Here is a 24,003-nt window from a genome sequence, read left to right on the forward strand (position 1 = left end):
GTGTAAAAAAAAGAGAAGACTTAAAAATAATGATTTTACTAAATTGAAAACCTCTGAAATATAATCAAGAAAAAGATGGATGATCAAAACCCAGCAAACCAAGCTGAACTGCTTGAATTTTTGCACCAGGAGTGCAGGCATAAAGTTATCCAAAAGCAGTGTGTAAGACTGGTGGAGGAGAACATGCCAAGATGCATGAAAACTGTGATTAAAAACCAGGGTTATTCCACCAAATATTAATTTCTGAACTTTTAAAACTTTGAATATGAACTTGTTTTCTTTGCATTATTTGAGGTCGGAATGATCTGCATCATCTTTGTCAGTAATTTAAATTTTTCTGAAAAAAAAATGCTCTAAAATGAAACATTTTGTCAGTAGTTTATAGAATAAAACAACAATGTTTATTTTACTCAAACATAAACCTATAAATAGCAAAATGAGAGAAGCTGTTTCAGACACTGAAGTGGCCTCTGAATTTTTTCCAGAGCTGTATACTGTATATACAGTACCAATCAAACGTTTGGACATTTACATTTAATGTTTTTATTCAAATATTGTACAATTGTAAATGGATACTGAAGTCAATCAGACTATAAAGGAACACATACGGAATCATGTAGTAACTTGAAAGTGTTTAGGAGCTCTTATCAGGGGTGCTGTTAACTTGCAGTTTATAAGGCTAATAAACTTAGTCTGTGCAACAGAGAAAACTCTTGATCTTGATTTCTTGGGTTGGTCCTGATGAGAGCCAGATTCATCATAATGTTTTTGATGGTCTTTGCAGTGATTGCACTTGAGGATACTTTAAAAATTCTTAACATTTTTCAGACTGACTGACCTTCATTTCTTTAAGTATTGTTTCTTTACTTAGTTGAGTAAGTCTTGCCATAATATAGATTACAACATTACTCAAATATTCACTATTCACTGTATATCTGTAACTCCACCTTTTCACAACTTAACAACTGATGCTCTCAAACACATTAAGAGACAAGAAATTCAAGTCATTAACTCTTGATAAGTTCAGCACAGCTGTTATTTTGGGTGACTGTACCTCATAAAGCTGACTGAGAAAATCCAGCCAAGATGTGCAAAGTTGTCATCTAAGCAACTTTGCTACTTAGAAGAATCTAAAATATAAAACAAATTCTGGTTTGTTTAACACTTCTTTTTTGTTCACTAAATAATCCATGTTTTTCTTCATAGTTTGGATTCTAATAATAATGAAAAAAAGGTGTATCCAAACTTCCAGCCCAGTTTAACACATTTTAAATGTATTCATTTTGCAGGGTTACTAGAAAAGAAGCCCTGAACCTTTCAGCTTTTTCAGGTCATATGAGAACCTCTCTTGTGTTAACAAGACCTGTGATTTCAGGATAACTGCAGGAGATGCACAGTGAGTGAGTTCACTGTAGTGTTCATTCAGTCTGGGGAATGTGTGTGCACTCAGCGAGCACAGTCATCCTAAAAACAAGAGACTCGTCTGAGGCACACGAACACATGGAGTTCCAAAGCTGGTCTGGGCAGTCACATGACCACGCGTGATGTTTATTTATGGAGAAGTGCGTGCTGGTGAGGGAGGCGATAGGCGAAGGCAGTCTGCCACAGTGTCTCATCTACAGACCATGCTGGTTTGAACATTCGCATTCGCAGCAGTGTAAATACTGATTAACGAGGCGCCACGCTGAGAACCCACAGCAAAGGTGACAAGAACAGACAACACCGACAATGCATGACTGCTCACTTTAGTCTGGCTTTATTTATTCATTTTTTATTTAGTTAAAACACCTGACTAGCAAGAGAACACAAGCGAAGGTCGCGATAGAGAAGCGGTTTTCAGGAACACCATTAAAAAAAAAAAAAACTGAAAACATACCTGAACACCTTTAATGAGTTTAAAAGAGCAACACATTTTATCTACAACTCACTGAACTGTACCTCAAAAACAAAAACTTGTAACAGGATGAAAAGCGACAGCTGCAGAGGCCAGTGAAGAGATTAAATATCCTCATCAAAGCTTTCAGAACACCTCAGGAAGAGCTCTTCATAGTCATCAGTTAAGCACATGTCCTGTAATGCAGTAAATTAGGTATTAAAGATACAGTACGTAACAGAAAGATAGAATGTATATTACGATGAGATAAAACTGTGCTTTATAACCCCGGTGACCTTGAATGGAGAACTGTTGCAATCTTGGCATTGTAGAATAATAAGAGTTCTGAACTTGGAAGTGGCAAATTGTGACCAGGGCAAATACAAAACCTTAAAACTTAAAAAGTCTTGGGTAACAGTAGATTAATTCCCTCAAAGGATGTGCAATCATGTAAGTAATATATTTTATCAGATTAGAAGCATCACACAGTATACAGTGCCACTCAAAATTTGGACATATTTAATACAGTGTTTTTGGAATAAGGAATTATAAATGTTTTTTTTATTATTATTATTTTAGATTATTCAAAGTAGGACATTTTGCTTGGATGACTGCATTTTCTCAGTCAGCTTTATGAGGTAGAATCACCTGGAATGGCTTTCACTTCATCTGGACCACATCCCCCACAGTTACTATCCTCCTTTTTTTTTTTTTTTTTTCCCTATCAAATTTTTCTCCATTTTCTTCCCAATTACACAGCCAATTATCCAACCCACTCATTAGGACTCCCCCTGTCACTAGTGATGCCCCAACACCAGGAGGGTGAAGACAAGCACATGCCTCCTCTGATACATGTGAAGTCAGACTCTGCATCACAGCGTTCTCGTAGGAAAGCGCAGCGACTCGGTTCTGATACATCAGCTCACAGATTTCTTGTGCTGTGGACATCAGCCTTTGTAGTGATGTGGAGAGAGAGAGAGAGAGAGCGCAGAAAACACAAGTTAACAGCACCCCAGATAAGAGCTCACCTCTTCCCCAGATAAGAACTTAAGAGCAGATAAAAGCGAAAGAGTATTTTGGTTTATTTAACACTTTTAAGTTGCTAAATGATAACTTCATAGTCTGGATGACTTTTACAATTTACAATGTAGTAAAAAAATAAAAACATTTAGAAAATAATTAAAAGATGTGTCCAAACTTTTAACTTTTGCAGCTTTGCAAAGTTTGTTGGGGTGCTATACCAGTTTAGATGTTCAAAAAATGTCCACTTGGGTGGTCAAAATATTAGTGTTAGCAGGGCCAGGCCCAGAAAGATCAGCGTAAGTTTAAAAAATGAATCTTTACTTTACTAAATGTGCCATGATTAAATATGATTAAATAGTTTGTCATTGCTGCCCTTCACAATCTCTAATTTTCTATTATTGTAAAATAAGTATATTCGATTATACAATCAGATTGGGGAGAAACGTTTAACAGTTTCAGAAAAGGTAGAATTTGCAAAATGAAAAATGATAAAAAAAAAAAAAAGATTGTTTCTCATCATGGGTTAAAGTGTTGCTTCTTGTTTTTGAGCAGAACTTGTTGTTCTATTAATGTAACATGCAGCAAAACAGAAACGTCGCTGCTCTGTCCAGCACATCATTAAATAATAAACAAGTGTTTTGCTCTTTTTAGTAATGAGATCTGCGCTGGCTGCTGTTAATGAGCCGAGCTGAACGTATTGCAGGGTATAAATCTGACTTCCATACAATCAGAGCTCCTCACAGTCATTTTCTCCACCCCGCTCTGTGATTCGTAACCATGCTGGAATTTTCATTAGTTTCTCAGTCCACAGAGGAAACCATAAGTACTTCTCCTTTCTTATTGAACATGCCATGATTAAATATGATTAAATATTTTCTGCTCCGCGATGCTCCATAACCTCTCCCCTGCATCAATAGCACCGAGTAATATTAATAGTGCAAAAACAAACTGCCCCGAGACACATGCTATTCATCTTTCAGAGAGCCAGTAATGATTATACATTACACAGACAGCGCTGTACCTTCAGCAGCCGCTCTCCCGCTCTGTTTACTTACAGTACATTAATGTCAGCCACTGCTGCATATCATACTCGCTCTCAACGCACAACTCACGCCAGCAGCAGCAACAAGTTCTGCAAATAAACGAGTCTGCATACAGTACGTAGGCTGGAGGGCTGCACCATCTGTGCTGATACAAACTTTCTTTTTATGATTTTAACCATATTTAAACTAGGGCTGTCAGTGTTAAAGCAGTTGATTAATTTGGAATCAGTAACACGTTTTTATTTTTTTTGCGCAATTAATTACACCACCAAATTTGTCCTCAACTTCCGTGATAATCTGCCCCTCCCTGCACAATATGGATTTTTTTTTTCTGGAGCAGTTTGCTTGTGGTGAAAACGTGATCTGGTCTCAAACCCACCCAGCTATCAAATACACTTTTTTTTTTTTTTTTTTTTTTTATAATTATTGAGCCAGACAATATACAGCTATGAGCAAATGCTGCCTCTGCTGCTTCGTGCTGTTTACACACTAAGCACGCGGGATGTGCAGTGTTCACTGCTCGCAGCCGTGACACTCGGTTTAAAACATCTGCGCATTGAAAACACCGTTTAAAAAGCTCAGTGGCAATTTTTTAGCATTCAGTGTTAAAGCAGCTTCACACTGCACAAATATACACACTGGAACACAAAATCTTCTCACAATAATTACTTTCTTGCTTCCGTGCCAGACAACTCTGACCAAGGATTGTAAAAAAGATGGACGCCGTGTCGCCGTTCCCGTTCATTTAATAAAAATGAAGCCAATATCTTCCACCATGTTGCCGATCCTGAAACCCGAGTCTGCGCAGTAGAGACCAGGGGCCTCATGTACTAAAGGTGCGTACGCACAAAAACATTGCGTACGCCATATTTCACGCTCACGGTCTGATGTACTAAATTTGACTTGAACGTGTGAAAGTGCGTTCCCCCACGGAAGTTTTGTTTTGGGCGTACGCCTTTTTTTTGTGCGTATGTATTGTGTTTTTGTCATTTGGCGACACTTAGAGGCGATGCATTGAAATTACAACTATTAAGATATCCTTTATGCACACATTGAAGTAAGCATTATTTGGTAAAATAAAGTAAATTAATCAGACAGTTTCATTGTCTTACAGAAATAATCGTTTAACGTGTTTCCACTTAGCCTAGATCAGGTTTGCGCTGGAGTTGTTGGAGATGCAGCGTTGGCATTACTGGAAAATACTGCTAATGGCCGAATTCATTGAGCGCGCATTTTCCGTGACCATTATGTTTTTTTGGCCCATGATGATGACTGGCTTATAAGCAGTTTTAGATTTCCAAGAGCATAAGAAAACAAGCTGAGTGCGTGACGTGTGTCTTTTTGGTAGGCAACTCATTTAAAGCATTTAAATGAAAGCATTTATCTTAGAATAATAAAACTTAAAACATGGGTAATTATACGCTATGCGTATATAATATTATTATTATTATTATTATTAATAATAATAATAATAATAATATTATTATTAATAATAATAATAATAATAATAATATAACATTATACTCTGCGTAATTGAGGGAGGAGTCGTGGCAAGTGTGCTGCTTTCGTGCATTTGCGCTTGATTTCAAGTTGATTGTGATGTACTAAGAGAAAGTACGTGGAATTCTGCCTACGCACGGTTTGATAAATCCGGATTTTTTTGTGCGTACGGAACTTTTCAGATCTGAGCGTACGGAACATTTTAGTAGGAAGTCCACGCAAGTCTTAGTACATGAGGCCCCAGAGGAGAGAGAAAGACTGTGGAGAGACAGCCTACTCATTTAAATAACCCCGCCCCTGAGGGCTGCCTCGAGGTCACAGGCTGCAGAGCGGAGTGGAGCTGATGGTCTGTTATTGGTCCCGCCCATAACCAGCCCTTTTAAAAAAAACAAATTCTGTGGGGATATAAAAATTTGACAATATAAGCAGAGGTTACACTAGCTGTTGCATTTAAATAATGGAGGTAAAATTACAGTATATTAGAAAAAAACGTGATTGAAATTTGTCTGTTTTGCCATTGAAACCTATGGGAATGGGTGGGGTTATACAGCTTTCTGAAACCAAACAGCAGGGGGCGCCCGACCTGTGGTGGCTTCACTTTTGAGAGACGACGCTCTGTCCAGCTATACACAGTCATGGCTCTGACCAATCAGAGGAGACAATGTGCTTGTGTAGTTTATTGATGCGCATTTTGGTGCGTTAGGGTTGGGCCTGTGTGAAACCAAACCAAACAGAGGGAGAAAATGCTCCAAATAAACAAACTCATCAACTGATCCTGACCATAGAAACAAACTAGAGGATGACTGTTTTAGAGAGCTCTTCATGGTGACCCTACGCAATAATGTATGACCCAACATCAAATTAAAACCCATATTGATTAAGAATGGGATTTCACTCAGGTTCATATGCATGCAAAAGTAAATAAAACACAAGCAAAACTTTTGCCAGTATAGTGTACTTCTTAATCAACTTTAACCTTTTTATTTGCAATCAATGTATTGTCTTTGTCTTATAAACATGATCATTGTTATGATTTAACATTTTATTTTTTTATTTTTTTATTATAAGACCACTTCAGATATACTTTAGTTTTGTGTTTTTTTCAAACTTGAATGTAAGAAAAGTCTGAAGAAGAAACTTTGAGTTTTCTTCTGCTTTAATCTGAAAAAGGTTTTTTTTTTAACTGCAAATGTTTTTTGAGGGTAAAAGCACTGTTGATAACTATAATAATCTGAGTAAATCACCAGGTTAAACCACACCTGAAAATGATTTATCTTAAACTCGGGTTGGAGTAAATCAGCCTTAAATGTACTCCTTCATTTTTTACCTCTAAATGTATATCCCCAATTAAACTGTAATAACATTAATTAAATGAATGCATTTTATGTTGTATTGTTTCTCTTGTGAACAGAAAAGGGCTGCAACTTTGATTACAGGTTACAAGAATAAACAGCAAATGTATTTTGTATCTTTTTTAACATGTGTAGCACTGTGACTGTACTATTTAGTGAATTTTGAATATCAGCACTTGAGGTGATCTTCAGCGTTGGAGCTCTAAACTGATTGTAATCAGAAGCGTCTTGAAGTGTCGTAAATGTTTGTATCTGTTGTATCTGCAATAATTATGTCAAGCAACTTCCTGACATCCCGGCTCATCCTTCAAAGTCTGAAGTAGCTGCAGCATGTTTTATCCTTTTGTTTGTTTGGAGGGGTTTTGCTGATTTTCGCTGCTCTATTTTGTTTATAATTGTGCTGTGGAAATCTTGTATGAGCAGTAAATTGTCTGTGCGCTCTGGAGGGGGGTGGTGAGTGAGATCGCTCTTGTTTTCTTTCAGAGACACCTCTCTGGTCTCGATGCTGGTTTATGCCGTATGACTTCAAAGGCTGACATCAAAGCAGAAGAAGCCAGTAGGTCGCAGCTCCAAACAGTTACTGCCTGCGTAGGAAAGGCTATAGAGTTTCTTTATACTCTTAATTTTTTGTTTATCTGGTCTTAAAGTTTTGTTACTTTGCACCGATACGTGCTCACCCAAACAAAAGCTGCACTTTTAACCTGAATAGAAAAGAATAGAACATTTATAATTCATCCTGAAAATAATCATGTGGATTTCAGTGTGAAGTGTGGACAGAACTGTAAATGGTGTTTTCTTTGAAGTCTCATCAGCGGACCTCATCTTTTTTCCTTCTAATTGGAACCACCTTCATTAACCGACACCAGCACTGCGCTGATCAGAGCTTGTCTTCTCTGAGCACAGTCGCATCACCACCCGACCACACTGAAATGGAAAATTCCCTACCTGGGTGAGCTCCTGTTCCTCAGACATGTGGCTTCTAATGAAGCTTGTAATGTCCTTGTAGGTCTCTCTCAGCCTCTCGCAGTCGCCACTCCGTGGAGGCAGCAGTGTGGGACTGAAGGAGGAGAACAGCAGAGGGAAATGTTACTCTAATCAGCGTGTTTAATGAGAACACTCCAGACTGTCATAAGAAACCCCACGCTTTGTTTTCAGTTTCTCACCATTTAAAAAATGGTATCAAACCTAAATAGACCAATCAATGACTGTCCTGTTATCTTGTGAGTAAGGTTGAACACCAGGCAGCATGCTCATGGAAAGAAGAAGTTCAGGTGAGACCTGACAGTGGATGCCATATGGATACGACATTCCACTTTCGAAGTTGTGTGTGCATTTAACATTCCCCAATCTTTAGTGTGATGAGTGTCCTGGGAATATTTCATAGGAGGCATTACCTCTCATGGTGGACAGTGCAGTGGGTTGTATTTGTCATGATCTTCTGCATCTTTTCTGCAGCTTTTGGCATGTCACAGTATACTTCCACTATAGTTTTACAGTTCTATTATTATTGCGAGTCAAAGAACTGCACTTTATCAGCATGTGTACTGATCCTAACCAATTTTCATGCTTAATCCAGCAACAGTAATTGTAACATACAAGGACAGGAAGATCCTGTCTAATAAATCAGCACACGTGTTTAAGTAGCACTTTCAGAAGCAGCATGAGCGAGGCTGTGTTAATGTACTGTCAGGCTCCTCATAACAAAAGAGAAAAATGGTGCTTTAGACTAATTAACATGTTTCACACGACATGTTTCATTCGCTGTATGTGTGATTATAAAGCAAACAAGACATTGCTCACCACGCCACAGAACTCCAGCAGTACACAATGCATATGCTACATTCTTTCTAAAGCTGCACATCTGATGCACATCAACATTTCCATGCTATTTTTGGTGCATAATGGGATGAATTACAATATGTGATGTGAACCAACAGTTTATGTGCAGATTTGCATTTCATCCTCTATTCATATTTAAAAAAACATCCCATATACACATCAGTGTATACATCTAAAACTATTTATAAATGTATTATTTGTGTCTTTTCTCAAGCCTGTGTTAAATGATGGGGGGGAAACTGATGGAAGCATAAGAACAGTTGATGTCTATGAACATGCAAAATGGTTAGAACAGGGCTGCAACATACGGACAAAGTATCTGCATTATATCAATGTACTGCATTAAACAGACACATTAGTGATTTATTAATACAACTACAATTGTTTTTAAAACAAAATGAATACATTGAATAAAGATTTTAACACAGTAATCTTATTGTGACGAATACATTCAAAGTTACTTTACGTAGATATTTTACATTTTTGGGACGCATTATTCTCAACAGCAGCTTATTAAAAAATATTTATTTTCTCAGAAACACAACTTAAATGTTTTTTATCTACAGGCAGTTTGCTAGATTGTTGTTAGATTGGTATCCCAGGTGGTTGCTATGACGTTGCTCCTATGTGGTCACTATAGTCTTGGACACAACAGGTGCTACTGTTGTGTTTCTAATGGTTACTAAATAGGTGCTAAATAAGTGTTAAGATGTTACTAGTGGCTTGTTGTGGAGTTTCTAAGTAGATGCTAAATGTGGAGGTTGCTAGGCAATTACTATGCTATCCAAGGCGATTGCAATGATGTTCCTAGGTGGGCCATATAGTGATGTTAGTTAGTTGCTATGATTTTGGTTGTAACTAATGGTTGTAAAACTGGCACTCCAGTGTAGTTAAGTGGTTGTTTGGAGTGCTGTTGTGCCGATTTTTACTGCATCCTAGGTGGTTGTAATGTGTCCAAGGGGAATTTGGTTGCTTGTCTAGGTGCTTGCTCGTTGCTAGATGATAACTATGGTGTGTCAGGTGATTGCTATTATGTTTGTTAGCACAATTTTAGCATGATTTAGAAAGTAGTTGTTGTGGTACTCCATGTGCAGCTACTATGTGGAAACCACATGTTTCATAAAAAGCTGTATACAACCTGGAATTGCACAATCAAATCAAACAATTTAATGACAATGATGACCAAATTACACTTTGTTCTACAAACTACAAAACCCAAGGAGGCTTTACAATCACTATTCTACACAATTCTTTAGGCTTAACCAACACACACATTGAGAAGAGCCAGACATTCACAAGCAGTCTAATCCCAACCAGAAACAACTGTCCATCTGGAGGACTACATCAGGCATTGAACAATCCAGTGCCAATCCATATCTAAGCATACAGACATACACACATTCACACACCAGGGCAATTTAAAGTATTCAATTCTCCTGTTCGCCGTGTTTTTGGACTGTGGGTCCACAGAGGAAACTGGGAGAACATGAGCAAGAAAATGGACACTTCACCCACATTGGGACTTGAACCTGGGACCCCAGAGCTGGAAGGCGAGCGGGCTAAGCATCAAGCCACCCTGCCTTTTTTGTCTGTAGCAAATTATATTTATTACACAGTAAAATATCATTATTGTCACACCGATAGAAATGCTTTAAAGGTTTCTCCTCCTGCATATATTTGTTTTTTTTTTTAAATTGCATGTCACACAATGTTTTGTTTGACAGTGACAATATGTACTACTTTTCTGTCCATCACTGACAACAGCTAACAGTGTCATCATTAACCAATCAAAGATCATCATCAGCTGGCAATAACCTGCCTTAAGATGACAAACGGTTACTGATGATGACTGATGGTGAATGGCGATGACTGAAAATGAGTGAAAAAATATTGAACCGATAAAAAGCGCCAGCCCCCACCCCCTAAATAGATTTATTTATTAGGCTGAACAAAAGGATTCTCAGTCACTCATTTAAACAAAGCTGGAGGCAGAATATCACAGCTGAATTGGTGAGTTGAACATCTATGCACGTTTATGGGTGTTACAGTTCATTGTTGTGTATTATTGTGTATGTGTGTTTCACCTTGTGTGTGTGTGTGTGTGTATGTGTGAGCTTTGTGCCTGTCCTAGAGGGAGCACCCCCCTGACTGTGATTGATTGCTTCAATCGGGACGCAGCAGACATCCTGGATTAGAGTGCTACGTGAGGAGACTGTTCTCTCCCTCCAGATCCACTCATCTACCTGCCTCTGTCATCCCTCTCTCTCTCTTTCTCTCTCTCTCCGTCCTCCCCAGAGACGCTTCTCTAGCAACAGTTTCTCCTCTCAAACCACTGCACCCTCCTAAGTGCCTCCTTCGTCTGGGTCTAAACCGCATCTTCAACCCCCTCACACAGGACTACCGGGGCTTTTATCTAAACCAGGCTTAGTTAAACTGGTCCTGCTGGTTCTGTTATCTCTGTTTTGGGATTTTCAGCACTGCTGATCTGATCAGCATTTTAATGGATAAGTAGAAACACAGTCAAGGAAACAGAATGGTCCCCCAGAGAGTACATAACTGCAATCAGATACACATTAAAGCCTTTTAATAAGAAGACATGAAGGCTGTTATTTCACTGTAAAGCACAATATTTTTAGATTTTCAGATGTGATTGGTTAGTGGGTACTTGGGGGCCGCTGGGGAATTGGGCTGTATCCGTTACAGTGGATAAAACTGCACTGCTTGCAGTTTTCTCTCTCAGTTCAGGTGGCACAAGAAGGAATTTAAAGGCACATCCACTGAGATTTTATAGATGAATGTGTTTAGGTGAAATTACACCATGTAAGTAAACAGTTAGGAACCACCTTTTAGGCTAGAGACAACGTTTGTGTCATGCATTATGGCTGTCTCATGTATCCTGTGTCCATTTGGTGCATCAATTATACACAAACCCTTTGAATTAATAATATGCATATAAAAGATACAGTGTACACAAAAACAATAGGACCCAGGGCTCCAGACTAACATGGTCTCACCGTCCCCAGGACAGTAAAAATAGCATGTGGTATGAGATAAAAACTTTTTGGTACACTTTCCAGACATTAAAATCTGTGTGCAGTGAAACCAGTATAGTTATTATTGCATTAACTGCATTATATAAGCTACAAAACACTGAAACACCAAGTGCCCTAATAGCTAAAATTTCCCTCTAAGCTTGGAAGCAACATGGAGGAGAAAACGCTTGGCACAGTTGAAACAAAATGTGACTGTTGTTTATTCATCCAATCATCCATTTATCGAAATCAAGGTAAAAATGTTAAATTAATCCTGAAATTAATTTGTCACATTTTTTACTCCTCTAATTCCTATACTAACGTCCCATGTTTTTTTTTTTACAAAACTGTAAACAGGGTAGATAGAGCAACCAACTTTTACAATCCTAGGCGCATACTACAAGCTGCTGATCAATCTAAAATACAAGACAACAGTGCAAACTGACTGCTGATCAAGCTGTTCGAGAAAGTGAGGAACGAGAAATAGAAGCTGGCAAATGCCAATTAAGAAACTAACGTTAGATTAGATGAATCACATCCAATTTAATCATTTTGTCCTTCTCTGGTTTTAGCTTTAAGCAAAAACCACCCCTTGTACTTGTTGTGTATGGATGATAAGAAAAGGTACACTACCGTTCAAAAGTTTGGGGTCACATTGAAACGTCCTTATTTTTGAAGGAAAAGCACTGTACTTTTCAATGAAGATAACTTTAAACTAGTCCTAACTTTAAACAAATACACTCTGTACATTGCTAATGTGGTAAATGACTGTTCTAGCTGCAAATGTCTGGTTTTGGTGCAATATCTACATAGGTGTATAGAGGCCCATTTCCAGCAACTATCACTCCAGTGTTCTAATGGTACAATGTGTTTGCTCATTGGCTCAGAAGGCTAATTGATGATTAGAAAACCCTTGTGCAATCATGTTCACACACCTGAAAACAGTCTAGCTCATTACAGAAGCTACAAAACTGACCTTCCTTTGAGCAGATTGAGTTTCTGGAGCATCACATTTGTGGGGTCAATTAAACGCTCAAAATGGCCAGAAAAGGAGAACTTTCATCTGAAACGCGACAGTCTATTCTTGTTCTTAGAAATGAAGGCTATTCCATGCGAGAAATTGCTAAGAAATTGAAGATTTCCTACAACGGTGTGTACTACTCCCTTCAGAGGACAGCACAAACAGGCTCTAACCAGAGTAGAAAAAGAAGTGGGAGGCCGCGTTGCACAACTAAGCAAGAAGATAAGTAAATTAGAGTCTCTAGTTTGAGAAACAGACGCCTCACAGGTCCCCAACTGGCATCTTCATTAAATAGTACCCGCAAAACACCAGTGTCAACATCTACAGTGAAGAGGCGGCTGCGGGATTTTGGGCTTCAGGGCAGAGTGGCAAAGAAAAAGCCATATCTGAGACTGGCTAATAAAAGAAAAAGATTAAGATGGGCAAAAGAACACAGACATTGGACAGAGGAAGACTGGAAAAAAGTGTTGTGGACGGATGAATCCAAGTTTGAGGTGTTTGGATCACAAAGAAGAACGTTTGTGAGATGCAGAACAAATGAAAAGATGCTGGAAGAATGCCTGACGCCATCTGTTAAGCATGGTGGAGGTAATGTGATGGTCTGGGGTTGCTTTGGTGCTGGTAAGGTGGGAGATCTGTACAGGGTAAAAGGGATTCTGAATAAGGAAGGCTATCACTCCATTTTGCAACGCCATGCCATACCCAGTGGACAGCGCCTGATCGTACAACAGGACAATGACCCTAAACACACCTCCAAATTGTGCAAGAACTATTTACAGCAGAAGCAGGCAGCTGGTATTCTATTGGTAATGGAGTGGCCAGCGCAGTCACCAGATCTGAACCCCATTGAGCTGTTGTGGGAGCAGCTTGACCGTATGGTACGCCAGAAGTGCCCATCCAACCAATCCAACTTGTGGGAGCTGCTTCTATAGAAGCGTGGGGTGCAATTTCTCCAGCTTACCTCAACAAATTAACAGCTAGAATGCCAAAGGTGTGCAATGCTGTAATTGCTGCAAATGAAGGATTCTTTGATGAAAGCAAAGTTTGATGTAAAAACAATGTTATTTCAAATACAAATCATTATTTCTAACCTTGTCAATGTCTTGACTCTATTTTCTATTCATTTCACAACGTATGGTGGTGAATAAGTGTGACTTTTCATGGAAAACACAAAATTGTTTGAGTGACCCCAAACTTTTGAATGGTAGTGTACCTGTTCACAGTAGTGGCATCCATGTCTCTCTGTACCACATCATAGGCATCCTGGATTAGGTCCTACCAGAAAAACAAGAACAGAAGAGACATGTTTCAAATCCTGTGGTTCTTAGCAAAAGACTGAATAATCAATCACAGTGCTATAGATTAAGACCAGGTTTTACATAATGTTTCTCATTTTTTGTATTCTACTCAATGAGCAATGAACTAGTGTGTAAAATGTTTTGGAACTCAGAAACTATAAGCTACACCAAGGCTATGGAGGATGTCTATGGTGGATGCAACACTAAAAGCATTTATTGTGTTTTGAGAAGTGCACTATTTATTCCGGTGATGCTGTTGGAGCGTGACAGCAATGACGCGTCAGGAGTGGGCAGCGATAAGACCACACCACCTCATTTTCAAAGCCTCATCTGTGCCCACTTCAGCCTCAGCAGTCCCCCCAACCAGCAAACACACAAAAATTCGACTGGCCTCCCTGCGGCCATAAGAGACTGGCACTGCCCCACAGAAACCTCTCAGTCTCTTCTCAGGCTGGAAAAAAGGATTAAGTGATGGCATCTGTCCTAAGAGAAGCCCATGTCGCAGAGATTGCTTGGAAATCACACCCTCCTGTGCAACACACCTTTGTGCTGTTGTCTGATAAAGAAATCTCGCCTCCAGGTCCTCGAGACAGTGATAAACAGCTTTCATATTGGATGGGACCCTGGAGAAAGGATCCTGTTTATGTAACAGGCTCTGCTATTCACAGATTAACAAAGTTAAAGGCACTGAAGGGGGTCTGAGCTGGGGGGACTAAAAGAGAATATAGGCTGAGGTAAAGAAGAGCTGTCAATGGCTGTTAGAAGGGGGAGTAATTGTAGCGGAAAATTGGAAACTGTAGGAAAATGACAAATGACTCTCAATATACACTGCATTTTCCAGCACAACTCCTCACCTCCTCCAGGGCAGAAGTTCCAGATGTGTTTAAGCTGGTGAGCTGGGATGAGTTCAGAGAGCTGCAGGGGGTGTCATCAGCAGGGCCAAGCCAAGTGATGCAGCTTTCCGTCAGCGTGCACTGCTGGACCTCAGCCCTTTGCTCTGGAGGCATGCTCTTCCACAGGCCTGAGATGGCCTCTGACACCACTGGCAGTACTGGCTGGTCTGGGGCGAGGACTCCGGTGCACAGTAAGTGGTCCAGAGTCTGCCTGTAGAAAAAGAGATATCTGCCAAAAAAAAAATTTTATCTTAGTTGATTTACAAATACTTCTATGTTAATACTTATTGTACCACAGTTAGTTCCGACCCTGCAATGTGATTGGCTGAGAGGCGTTTTAGGAGTGACATTATTTTTAGACATTATTGCACTGTAACCGAAGCTCTCCATGAACTTCTCCGCCACATACATGTACCCTAGCAGCGCTAACCAGGCAAACAAGCACAAGCTGTTTGTCTATAATTAAACAGATCATAGAACTGTTCTAAAGGCAGGAAATGTCAACCTTTCTATTACTTACATTTTAGAAACATCATCTAAAACATGATCTTAAACAATCGCAATATATCGCCTTGTTGAGAGTATCGCAATATCACTTTGCTAACAGTATCTTAATATATCGCTCTGCTGACAGTATCGCATTATATTGCCTTGTGGAGAGTATTGCAGTATATCCCCTTGTTGACAGTTTTGCAATATATCACCTTGCTGACAGAATCACAATATATTGCCTAGTGGAGAGTATTGCAATATATCCCCTTGTTGACAGTTTTGCAACATATCGCCTTGCTGACAGTATCGCAATATATTGCCTTGTAGACAGAATTGCAATATATCGCTTTGCTGACAGTATCACCATATGTCGCCTTGCTGACAGTGTGGCAATATATCACCTTGCTGACAGTATCTCAATATATCGCCTTGCTGACAGTATCGCGATATATCACAATATATTGAATTTTTACCCCTGTATCATGATTTGTATCATATCACAAGTCTTCCAATACACAGCTCTAATGTCTTCCAACTATATAACTGATTTTATACTCACTGTATGAGTGAGCCATAGAATCTGATTGATATGAAGCTGCATATAAACAAACTGTATTTAAGTTATTGATGTGACATCTGAACACACAGTTTGTCTAGAACCTGTGGTGTAAAGCCGCAAAGTATTGATCTGTGAATCAGAGAAACTGATGCTGCTCCATCCAATACTTTTGGATGAGTTGGAGATGTTGTGGTGATCATCTAACATCCTGACCTCATTAATGCTCTTGTCACTAAATGTAATCAAATCCTCACAGCAGTGCTTTTAGACAAAATCTAGCAGAAAGTCTATCCTGGACAGTAGAGACAGATACTCCAACAAAAGGATAAACACTTTTCTAAATACTCTTGATATTTAAAAAGGCAATGAATACACACTAGGTGTCAATTGGGCCCTAATCCTTTACAAAGTTCCTCTTTTTGATTCACTCACCCCTCAAACTCCTGGATGCTTGAAACAGACAGTCCCGAACCCTGGGGCTGCAGTGCTGCATCCATTCCCTCATCAGCAAAGTCTTCCTCACTGCTGCCTGGTCCCTTATCCACATCAGGCACATGAGCTGTATGGATGCGTTTTCTGGTGCACACACTGACCAATTGCAAATACAATATCTGATCAGGAAATAACTAATAAGAAAGCATAAACAATATTAAAATGTCTATAGGTCTAATACTAAGAAAATATATCAAACCCTCAACAATAACAAACCATAAGCAAGTATCTGCTGCCATCTGCTGCTTTTTCAGGTACTTACAAGCTTTTGGAATACAGTCTCCTATACTTTTCCCGCACCTCCTCCAAACTCTTAGGTCCTTCATCATCCTGCAGGAAGATTTCTGCAAAAATAAATAATTTACTATTACAGAAATGAATATCTATGATTCAGTCAAACCTCAAAGATATTCAATCAAACTCTAATTAAATTGAGGCCGACCATCATTTACATGTATGGATGAATGGACTGATATAAAATAAAATATAAAACATAGTAAAAAAAAAAAGTTTTAGAATAGGAGTCAAAATCAACAATAAATAAATGAATGAGTGAATAAATAAATAAAACTTAACACACAAAACCGTAAAATATAAAAAAGCAATGACAATAAAACAATAAAAAAAAAATTAAAAGACTATAAAGGAAAGGAAAAAAACTAAAATGATTGAGTCACACATGTGAGCTGAGATTTACAGTTTCAGAGTGTGTTTATTACTTTACCTTTCAGTTCAAGAAGTTTACTAAGATACGCTTCTTTCTCAAGCAGAAATCCTTTGGCATGATCCAGGATCTTCCACTGCAATAAACATTTGCAATAACAAATATTTTACCCATTAACTCACGCTAGAGGGGGGCAATATTACAATATTTTATTGTATTGTGATACATTTTCTTATTGTATAGAAAATATGCTTTTTAAATAATATTGAGGATACCATCAGTGCTTAAAGAACCCTGACCCAACTGTGCCAGTACATTACAAATCTGCCACAGCTTATGCATTTTTTCTGCATATCAAAACTTTGCAATAAATATTGTGAGAAATGTCTTTAAAGACTATGATACAATATTTGTACTGTATTTCCAAGGTCTAACTTACAATTTATCTGTAGTCTTTCTACATCTGTTGTGGCAGCGGCAATATATTTGTGCACTTTCTCTTAAGCCTACTTTAGGGCTATGTGTTTTACTGAAAGTCTTAACTAAAAGTTAAACCCATCAATGTTTTTTATATAATCACTTGACAATAATAATACACCTAAACATTAGGAAGTTCACTGTCCTCTTACCTTGGCGGGGGTTTTCTGGGTCGAAGGACATACTACATTTTTAAGGGACTCAAAGAGCTCTGCTAAATTGGCTTGCTGCCATGCATGCAGGCCTATTCCATGCATCAGCTGATGTCCAGAATGCGCGTTCCTCTTCTTTTTCTGCCTGACGGAGTGGACAACACCTGTGTAAGACATACCTGCAAAAGCCCCAGAGTTTAATGACCATTCAGGAGGTTAGAGTGCTCGTAATGAACAGGAGAACTGTGGTGTTCATTCTCATATTTAATCAGTTCTAAAGTTACTATCGAAACAGCTAGATATGAATCTAAATATGAGATATGCAATTATCCTAAATAACAGATCTAAGAAATGTAATTTAACAAACATGTCCCCATAGTGGAGCCTGTTTTCCTTTTGATGATCCCATCATCTGTTTACTTGAAACCTTCCAATAAACTTGTCATCGAGCTGGATCCTAACTAACAGAGAATGTTATAACAATGTTTAGCAACAGGTTGAAAAGGTTCCAGAAAGATTAGCCTGTTCTGAAAAGTGTGACATAATATAGGTTTACATCACAAAATAAGTAGGACATTTCTCATATAACATTCCTATCTAGATGAATACTAACATTATGGAAACATTATATGTAGCATTCTTGAAATAATAAATAATAATAAATTAAAACTCTGACACAAGTGAAGTTGCTATGGAAGCCCATTTCCGCCACCTGAAGAAAAAAAAACGTCCTCAACTAAGTCATAATTATGAGATACTAAGTCATATTAATGAGATACAAAGTCATCTCATAATTATGACTTTCTATCTCATAATTATGACTTTCTATCTCATAATTATGACTTAGTATCTCATAATTATGACTTTTTATCTCATAAATATGACTTACTATCTCATAATTATGACTTTTTTATCTCATAATTATGACTTACTATCTCATAATTATGACTTAGTATCTCATAATTATGACTTACTATCTCATAATTATGACTTAGTATCTCATAATTATGACTTACTATCTCATAATTATGACTTACTATCTCATAATTATGACTTACTACATTACATTACATTACATTACATTACATTACATTTGGCAGACGCTTTTGTCCAAAGCGACTTACAATAGTCAAGTACAATGTAAAATAAGTTTAAAGGTAAAACATCTTTGGATAGGGATAAAAGGAGGTCAAAGGGGAATAATAGGTTAGAGGAGTGAAGGAGGGGAAGAAGGAAATGAGGTTAGAAGTAGTTAGTGTGTTAGATGTGTTAAGAGAGTAAGTGCTCTTTGAAGAGCTCTGTCTTCAGGAGTTTCTTAAAGATAGCGAGAGATTCTCCTGATCTGGTAGTGGAAGGTAGTTTGTTCCACCATTGGGGAACTCTGCATGAGAACAGTCTGGATTGCTTTGTGTGAATGTTTGGCAAAGCGAGGCAACGTTCATTGGAGGAGTGCAGCGGCCGGGAGGTAGCGTAAGCCTTCAGGAGCGAGTGCAGGTAGGAAGGAGCCTGTTCTGTCATCACCTTGTAGGCGATTGTAAGAGCTTTGAATTTGATGCGAGCATCAACTGGTAGCCAATGGAGCTCAATGAGCAGCGGGGTGTCATGTGCCCGTTTTGGCTGGTTGAAGACCAGACGTGCTGCTACGTTCTGGATCATCTGCAGTGGTTTTACTACACAGGCCGGGAGGCCAGTTAGCAGGGCATTGCAGTAGTCGAGGCGTGAGATGACGACCGCTTGCACCAGGAGTTGGGTGGCCTGTTGCGTCAAGAACGGTCTAATTTTTCGGATGTTATAGAGCGCAAAGCGGCAGGACCGAGCAACTGAGGCCACATGGTGCGTGAAGGAGAGTTGGTCATCAACCAGAACACCCAGGTTCCTAGCAACCTTTGTCGGTGAGAGAGAGAGAGAGTCGATACTTATAGAGAAGTTGTGTTGAAAAGATGGTTTTGCTGGTATAAACAGAAGTTCAGTCTTTGAGAGATTTAATTGAAGGTGATGCTCCTTCATCCATGAGGATATGTCAGAGAGACACTGCGATATCCGTGCAGAGATTGAGTGATCTTCAGGTGAGAACGACAGGTATAGCTGGGTGTCATCAGCAAAGCAATGGTAGGAAAATTTGGTGAGCGGACAACCTGACCAAGAGAGGTGGTGTATATGGAGAAGAGAAGGGGTCCCAGTACCGAACCTTGGGGAACGCCAGTGGATAAGGAGCGGGCTGAGGACAGCTGTCCTTGCCACGACACCTTGAACGAGCGCCCAGTGAGGTACGATCTGAACCATGACAGCACATTGTCTGCGATCCCCATGTTTGAGAGTATAGTTAGGAGGAAGTCATGGTTGACTGTGTCAAATGCGGCCGAGAGGTCCAGCAGAATGAGCACTGAGGACTGACCTGCAGCTCTGGCAGTTTTCAACGCTTCAGTCACAGACAACAGAGCCGTCTCGGTAGAGTGTCCTTTTTTGAACCCAGATTGGTTCTGGTCCAGAAGGTCATTCTGGGAGAGGAAGCCAGAGACTTGATTTAGAACTGCGGGGTTGAGAGAAGGCTTTTTAAGCAGTGGTGTCACATGAGCTTGTTTGAAAGCAGTCGGGAATACACCAGAACTATCCCATAATTATGACTTTTCTATCTCATAATTATGACTTAGTTGAGGACGTTTTTTTTTTCTTCAGGTGGCGGAAATGGGCTTCCATAAGTTGCAGCAACGTTACCTAAAATGTTCAAAAATCATCTAGAAAGCTTGACAGACATAACATTCTAGGAATGTTAATTGTTACATTGAAAATGTTCTAATATCCAAGAACTGTAAGCTGTCTATCTATTATTTTCTACACTGAAGAATAATATTAAAGACAACAAAACTGAAGGAATGCATATGCAAGTATAAATGAAAAAAAATATCCAAGCCAAAATATGTTTTATACTTTAGATTCTTCAATGGTAGCATCTTTTGCTTCAATGCCAACTTTGCCCACACTTGTCGGCTAAGTCTTCTTCATAATGTAGAACCTGAAATATTTCTCCATTGGTTTTAAAGATATTTTAGTGCTGAGCTCTTGTTAACTGCTTTTCCTTCACTCTATGCTCTAGCTCATCCCAAACCACCCAAGTTGGGTTCTTATATCAGGTGTTTGTTTGTGATGGTTTTTAAACCTTTTATATTAATCTGCAATGTAATAAATGGTACTGTAAGCTATACATTATTTGGATTATTATTAGTAAAATCATTAATAAAATAAAACCTTTACTTTAGGACTTTAGTAGTGTTAACACTCGCTTAGGTAACACTAGCTAGCTAGAGTCGCACATGTAACAGAATGTGTTCCTTCAGAGTTTTTAAACCTTTAATATTAATCTATAGTCAAGTAAATAATACATAAAGAAGAAATATTATTGAGAATGTGTGTCCAAACTTTTGATTGCTACTGTAACCTCTGCATTATTCAGATATTATAACTATTAATACTTTAAAGGAGATAGAGTTAAATAGATATGTTATTGGTCCCCAAGGGGAAATTTTGGAAAGGACTTTACACAGTAGTAGCTTGTTAGCTAACTAGCTTAGCAAGTTAGAGACATACATGCGATAGAAGCTGTTAGCTAGCATTAGCTTAGTAAGCTCAATAACTAGCATATCTAGGTTAAATTGCTGTAAACTGGCTGTATGTGTAAATTTATTGTATCATTTTCTTGAATACAATATAGGTTAACTAGCTAGCAAGATAACTAACATCATTTTTACTTCATAAAAATTACTAATAAACTACAGACTAGTCTACACCATTGACTGCTAGCTAACCTAGCTAGTTAACTACAGTAGCTAGACAGTTAAATTACCTCAAATTAAAAAAAGGTTATATAGCCAGGTTATGTCCAAACTTTTGACTCGCACTGTTCCCCATACATTTTATGAATATTATTGATAAAAATAATAAATAAAATAAAAACCTTAAGCTACTTTAGTGGTGTTAACACTCACTGGCTTAATTAGCAAGAGCCGCTCACAAAACAGGAACTGTTAGCTAGCTTAGCTTAGTTAGCTTAGCTTGGTTAGCTTAGTTAGCCAGCTAGGTTACGTTGCTGTATATGTAAATAATGTGACATTTTTTTGGATATTCTCAAATATAACTTACTAGCTAGCAAATCAATTTTTTGTTTTTACTTTATATAACTAATAAAGCTAGTTATATGGATAGCAAGTTAGCTATTATGTATTTTAGAACACTACTGTACAACAGTAGCTAACTACCTAGCTAGCTTCAAAACGTTAGCGTTAACTATCAAACTATTTACGCAGGCAGGTTTTATTTGATAGCATTAATCCAATGAAACTGACCTTTGAATTTTATTTCAGATTCTCTCCAGCTTCGGTTTTTACTGAACACAGGCAAAAATCGTACACTTTAACAAAACAACATACAATTTCTTCATTAAAATAATAGCGCCTGAAAAAGCTGACCGCCTCCTTGGATTGCCACACAAAATCACTAGATGTCTCATGGCTTGTACTTTCACTGTTCAGAATCTAGATTGGAAAAAAAAATTTTTTTTTTAGCTGCACACAGTTACTTAGTACTTATATAGTCAGTACTATTCAAAAGGTTGGACACACCGTCTCATTCAGTGCTTTTCTTTACTGTGTTATTTAATGTATCTACAATTTTCAACATTGTAGATTAATAATAAAGACATCAAAACAATTAAGGAACACATGTAATTACGGAGTAATTCTGTGTAGCTGCGTGCTTAGGGTCATTGTCTTGTTGGTAGGTGAACCATCGATCCAGTCTCAATCTCTGTACTTGGTCAGGTGATTAGCAGTGCATGTTTTTTTTCTACACATACCACTTAGAATTAACGCCAAAATTTTGAATCTTCATCTCATCAGACCAGAGAATCTTATTTCTCATACTCTGGGAGTCTTTCATGTGTTTTTTGGCTAACTCTATGCAGGCTTTCATATGTCTTGCACTGAGGAGAGGCTTCTGTCTGGCCATTCTGCCATAAAGCCTGACTGGTGGGGGGCTGCAGTGATTTTGTGGAACTTTCTCCCGTCTTCCTACTGCATTTCTGGATCTCAGCCATAGTGATATTTGGGTTCTTCTTTACCTCTCACCAAGGCTCTTCTCCCACAACTGCTGGATTGCCAGGTCTAGGATAAGTTCTGGTCATCCCAAACTTCTTCTTTGCCATGAGATTCATTTGCTCTGACATGCAAAGTGAGCTGCGAGGTCTTATAAAGACAGGTGTGTGCCTTTCCTAATCAAGTCCAACACACAGCTGGACCCCAATGAAAGAGTAGAACCATCTAAACGAGGATCAGAAGAAATGGACAGCCTGTGAGTTAAATATAAGTGTCACAACAAAGGGTCTGAATACTTATGACCATGCGATATTTGTGGTTTTTCTTTTTTTAACAAATTAGCAAAAAAAATAAATCTACATTTCTGGTTTTTTTCTGTCAAGATGGGGTGCTAAATTTACATTAATAAGAAATAAAATTAACTTTTCGGCTGCAATGTAACAAAAAGTAAAAAAAAAACATATAAAGGGTTCTAAATACATCCCATACCCACTGTACATTAAAGCTACAGTAACATAACCCATATAACTGCCAAAACTGGACCTCAAGGAGGAAAAACAAATAAATCACAAGAAAAAGGGGAAGATATGGGTCCTTTATTTACACTACCACAGGATATTCAGGGTTCAAGGTTAGGCTATTCATGAAAAACGAGTTCTCATATTATTCAAAGCCTACACCACTGTACTTGATGGTCCTATGAGAACATTAATAGAAGACGTATGTCTTTTTAAATGCTCACAGTGGTTATTGCCTTTTATCTGAGCTCTGAGCAGAAGCTTTCAGTGTGATTAGAATGGGTTCTGACATGTCCGGCCCGAGTCGCATTGGCCTGTCAATCTGTGTAGAGCTCTGGCTTTATTAAAGGGTTTGCAAAACAGTCACGTTGGCGCTTCAAAAACAGCCCTTCAGATTATGGATTAAGCAATTACTTTACCTGTGTAAATGTCACTGCGCTGTAAACAGCCACGGCAGGTTATTGCCCTGTCCCCTGCCTTCATTACTGAGACCAGGAGCGAGGCTGTTCTCATGCTAAACTAGCTGTGTTGTGCTGTGGGGTGTGATGTTTAAACGCAATAAAACGCAGCTTTTAAAAAGTTTGTATGTTTATATTTAATATAATTAATATATAGGTATATTTTACTGGATATAATGTAATACTTTGACTGTTAACTAATATAAATTCTCCTTTTTGATATCAGATAT

The 24,003-nt window shown here is 38.4% G+C and overlaps 1 protein-coding gene across 2 annotated transcripts; it reads right to left on the minus strand.

Moving 5' to 3' along the window:
* Positions 1 to 1,733: 1,733 nt before the first annotated feature.
* LOC103045460 (stimulated by retinoic acid gene 8 protein) lies at positions 1,734 to 22,199 on the minus strand. Of its 2 annotated transcripts, XM_022671308.2 has the most exons (9): positions 22,051 to 22,199; positions 17,711 to 17,889; positions 17,142 to 17,217; positions 16,680 to 16,761; positions 16,358 to 16,513; positions 14,836 to 15,103; positions 13,897 to 13,958; positions 7,737 to 7,848; positions 1,734 to 2,070 (listed from the first exon to the last, which is right to left on the minus strand). In XM_022671308.2, the coding sequence occupies exons 2-9, from the start codon at positions 17,885 to 17,887 to the stop codon at positions 1,999 to 2,001; spliced, it is 1,005 nt and encodes a 334-aa protein (XP_022527029.1). In that variant the 5' UTR covers positions 17,888 to 17,889; positions 22,051 to 22,199; the 3' UTR covers positions 1,734 to 1,998. The 2 variants fall into 2 exon arrangements, with proteins under 2 accessions (XP_022527029.1, XP_022527031.1); XM_022671310.2 differs by lacking the exon at positions 13,897 to 13,958.
* Between the last annotated feature and the right edge of the window lie 1,804 nt (positions 22,200 to 24,003).

Source organism: Astyanax mexicanus, chromosome 2 (genome assembly GCF_023375975.1).
Source record: "Astyanax mexicanus isolate ESR-SI-001 chromosome 2, AstMex3_surface, whole genome shotgun sequence".
Taxonomy (NCBI): domain Eukaryota; kingdom Metazoa; phylum Chordata; class Actinopteri; order Characiformes; family Acestrorhamphidae; genus Astyanax; species Astyanax mexicanus.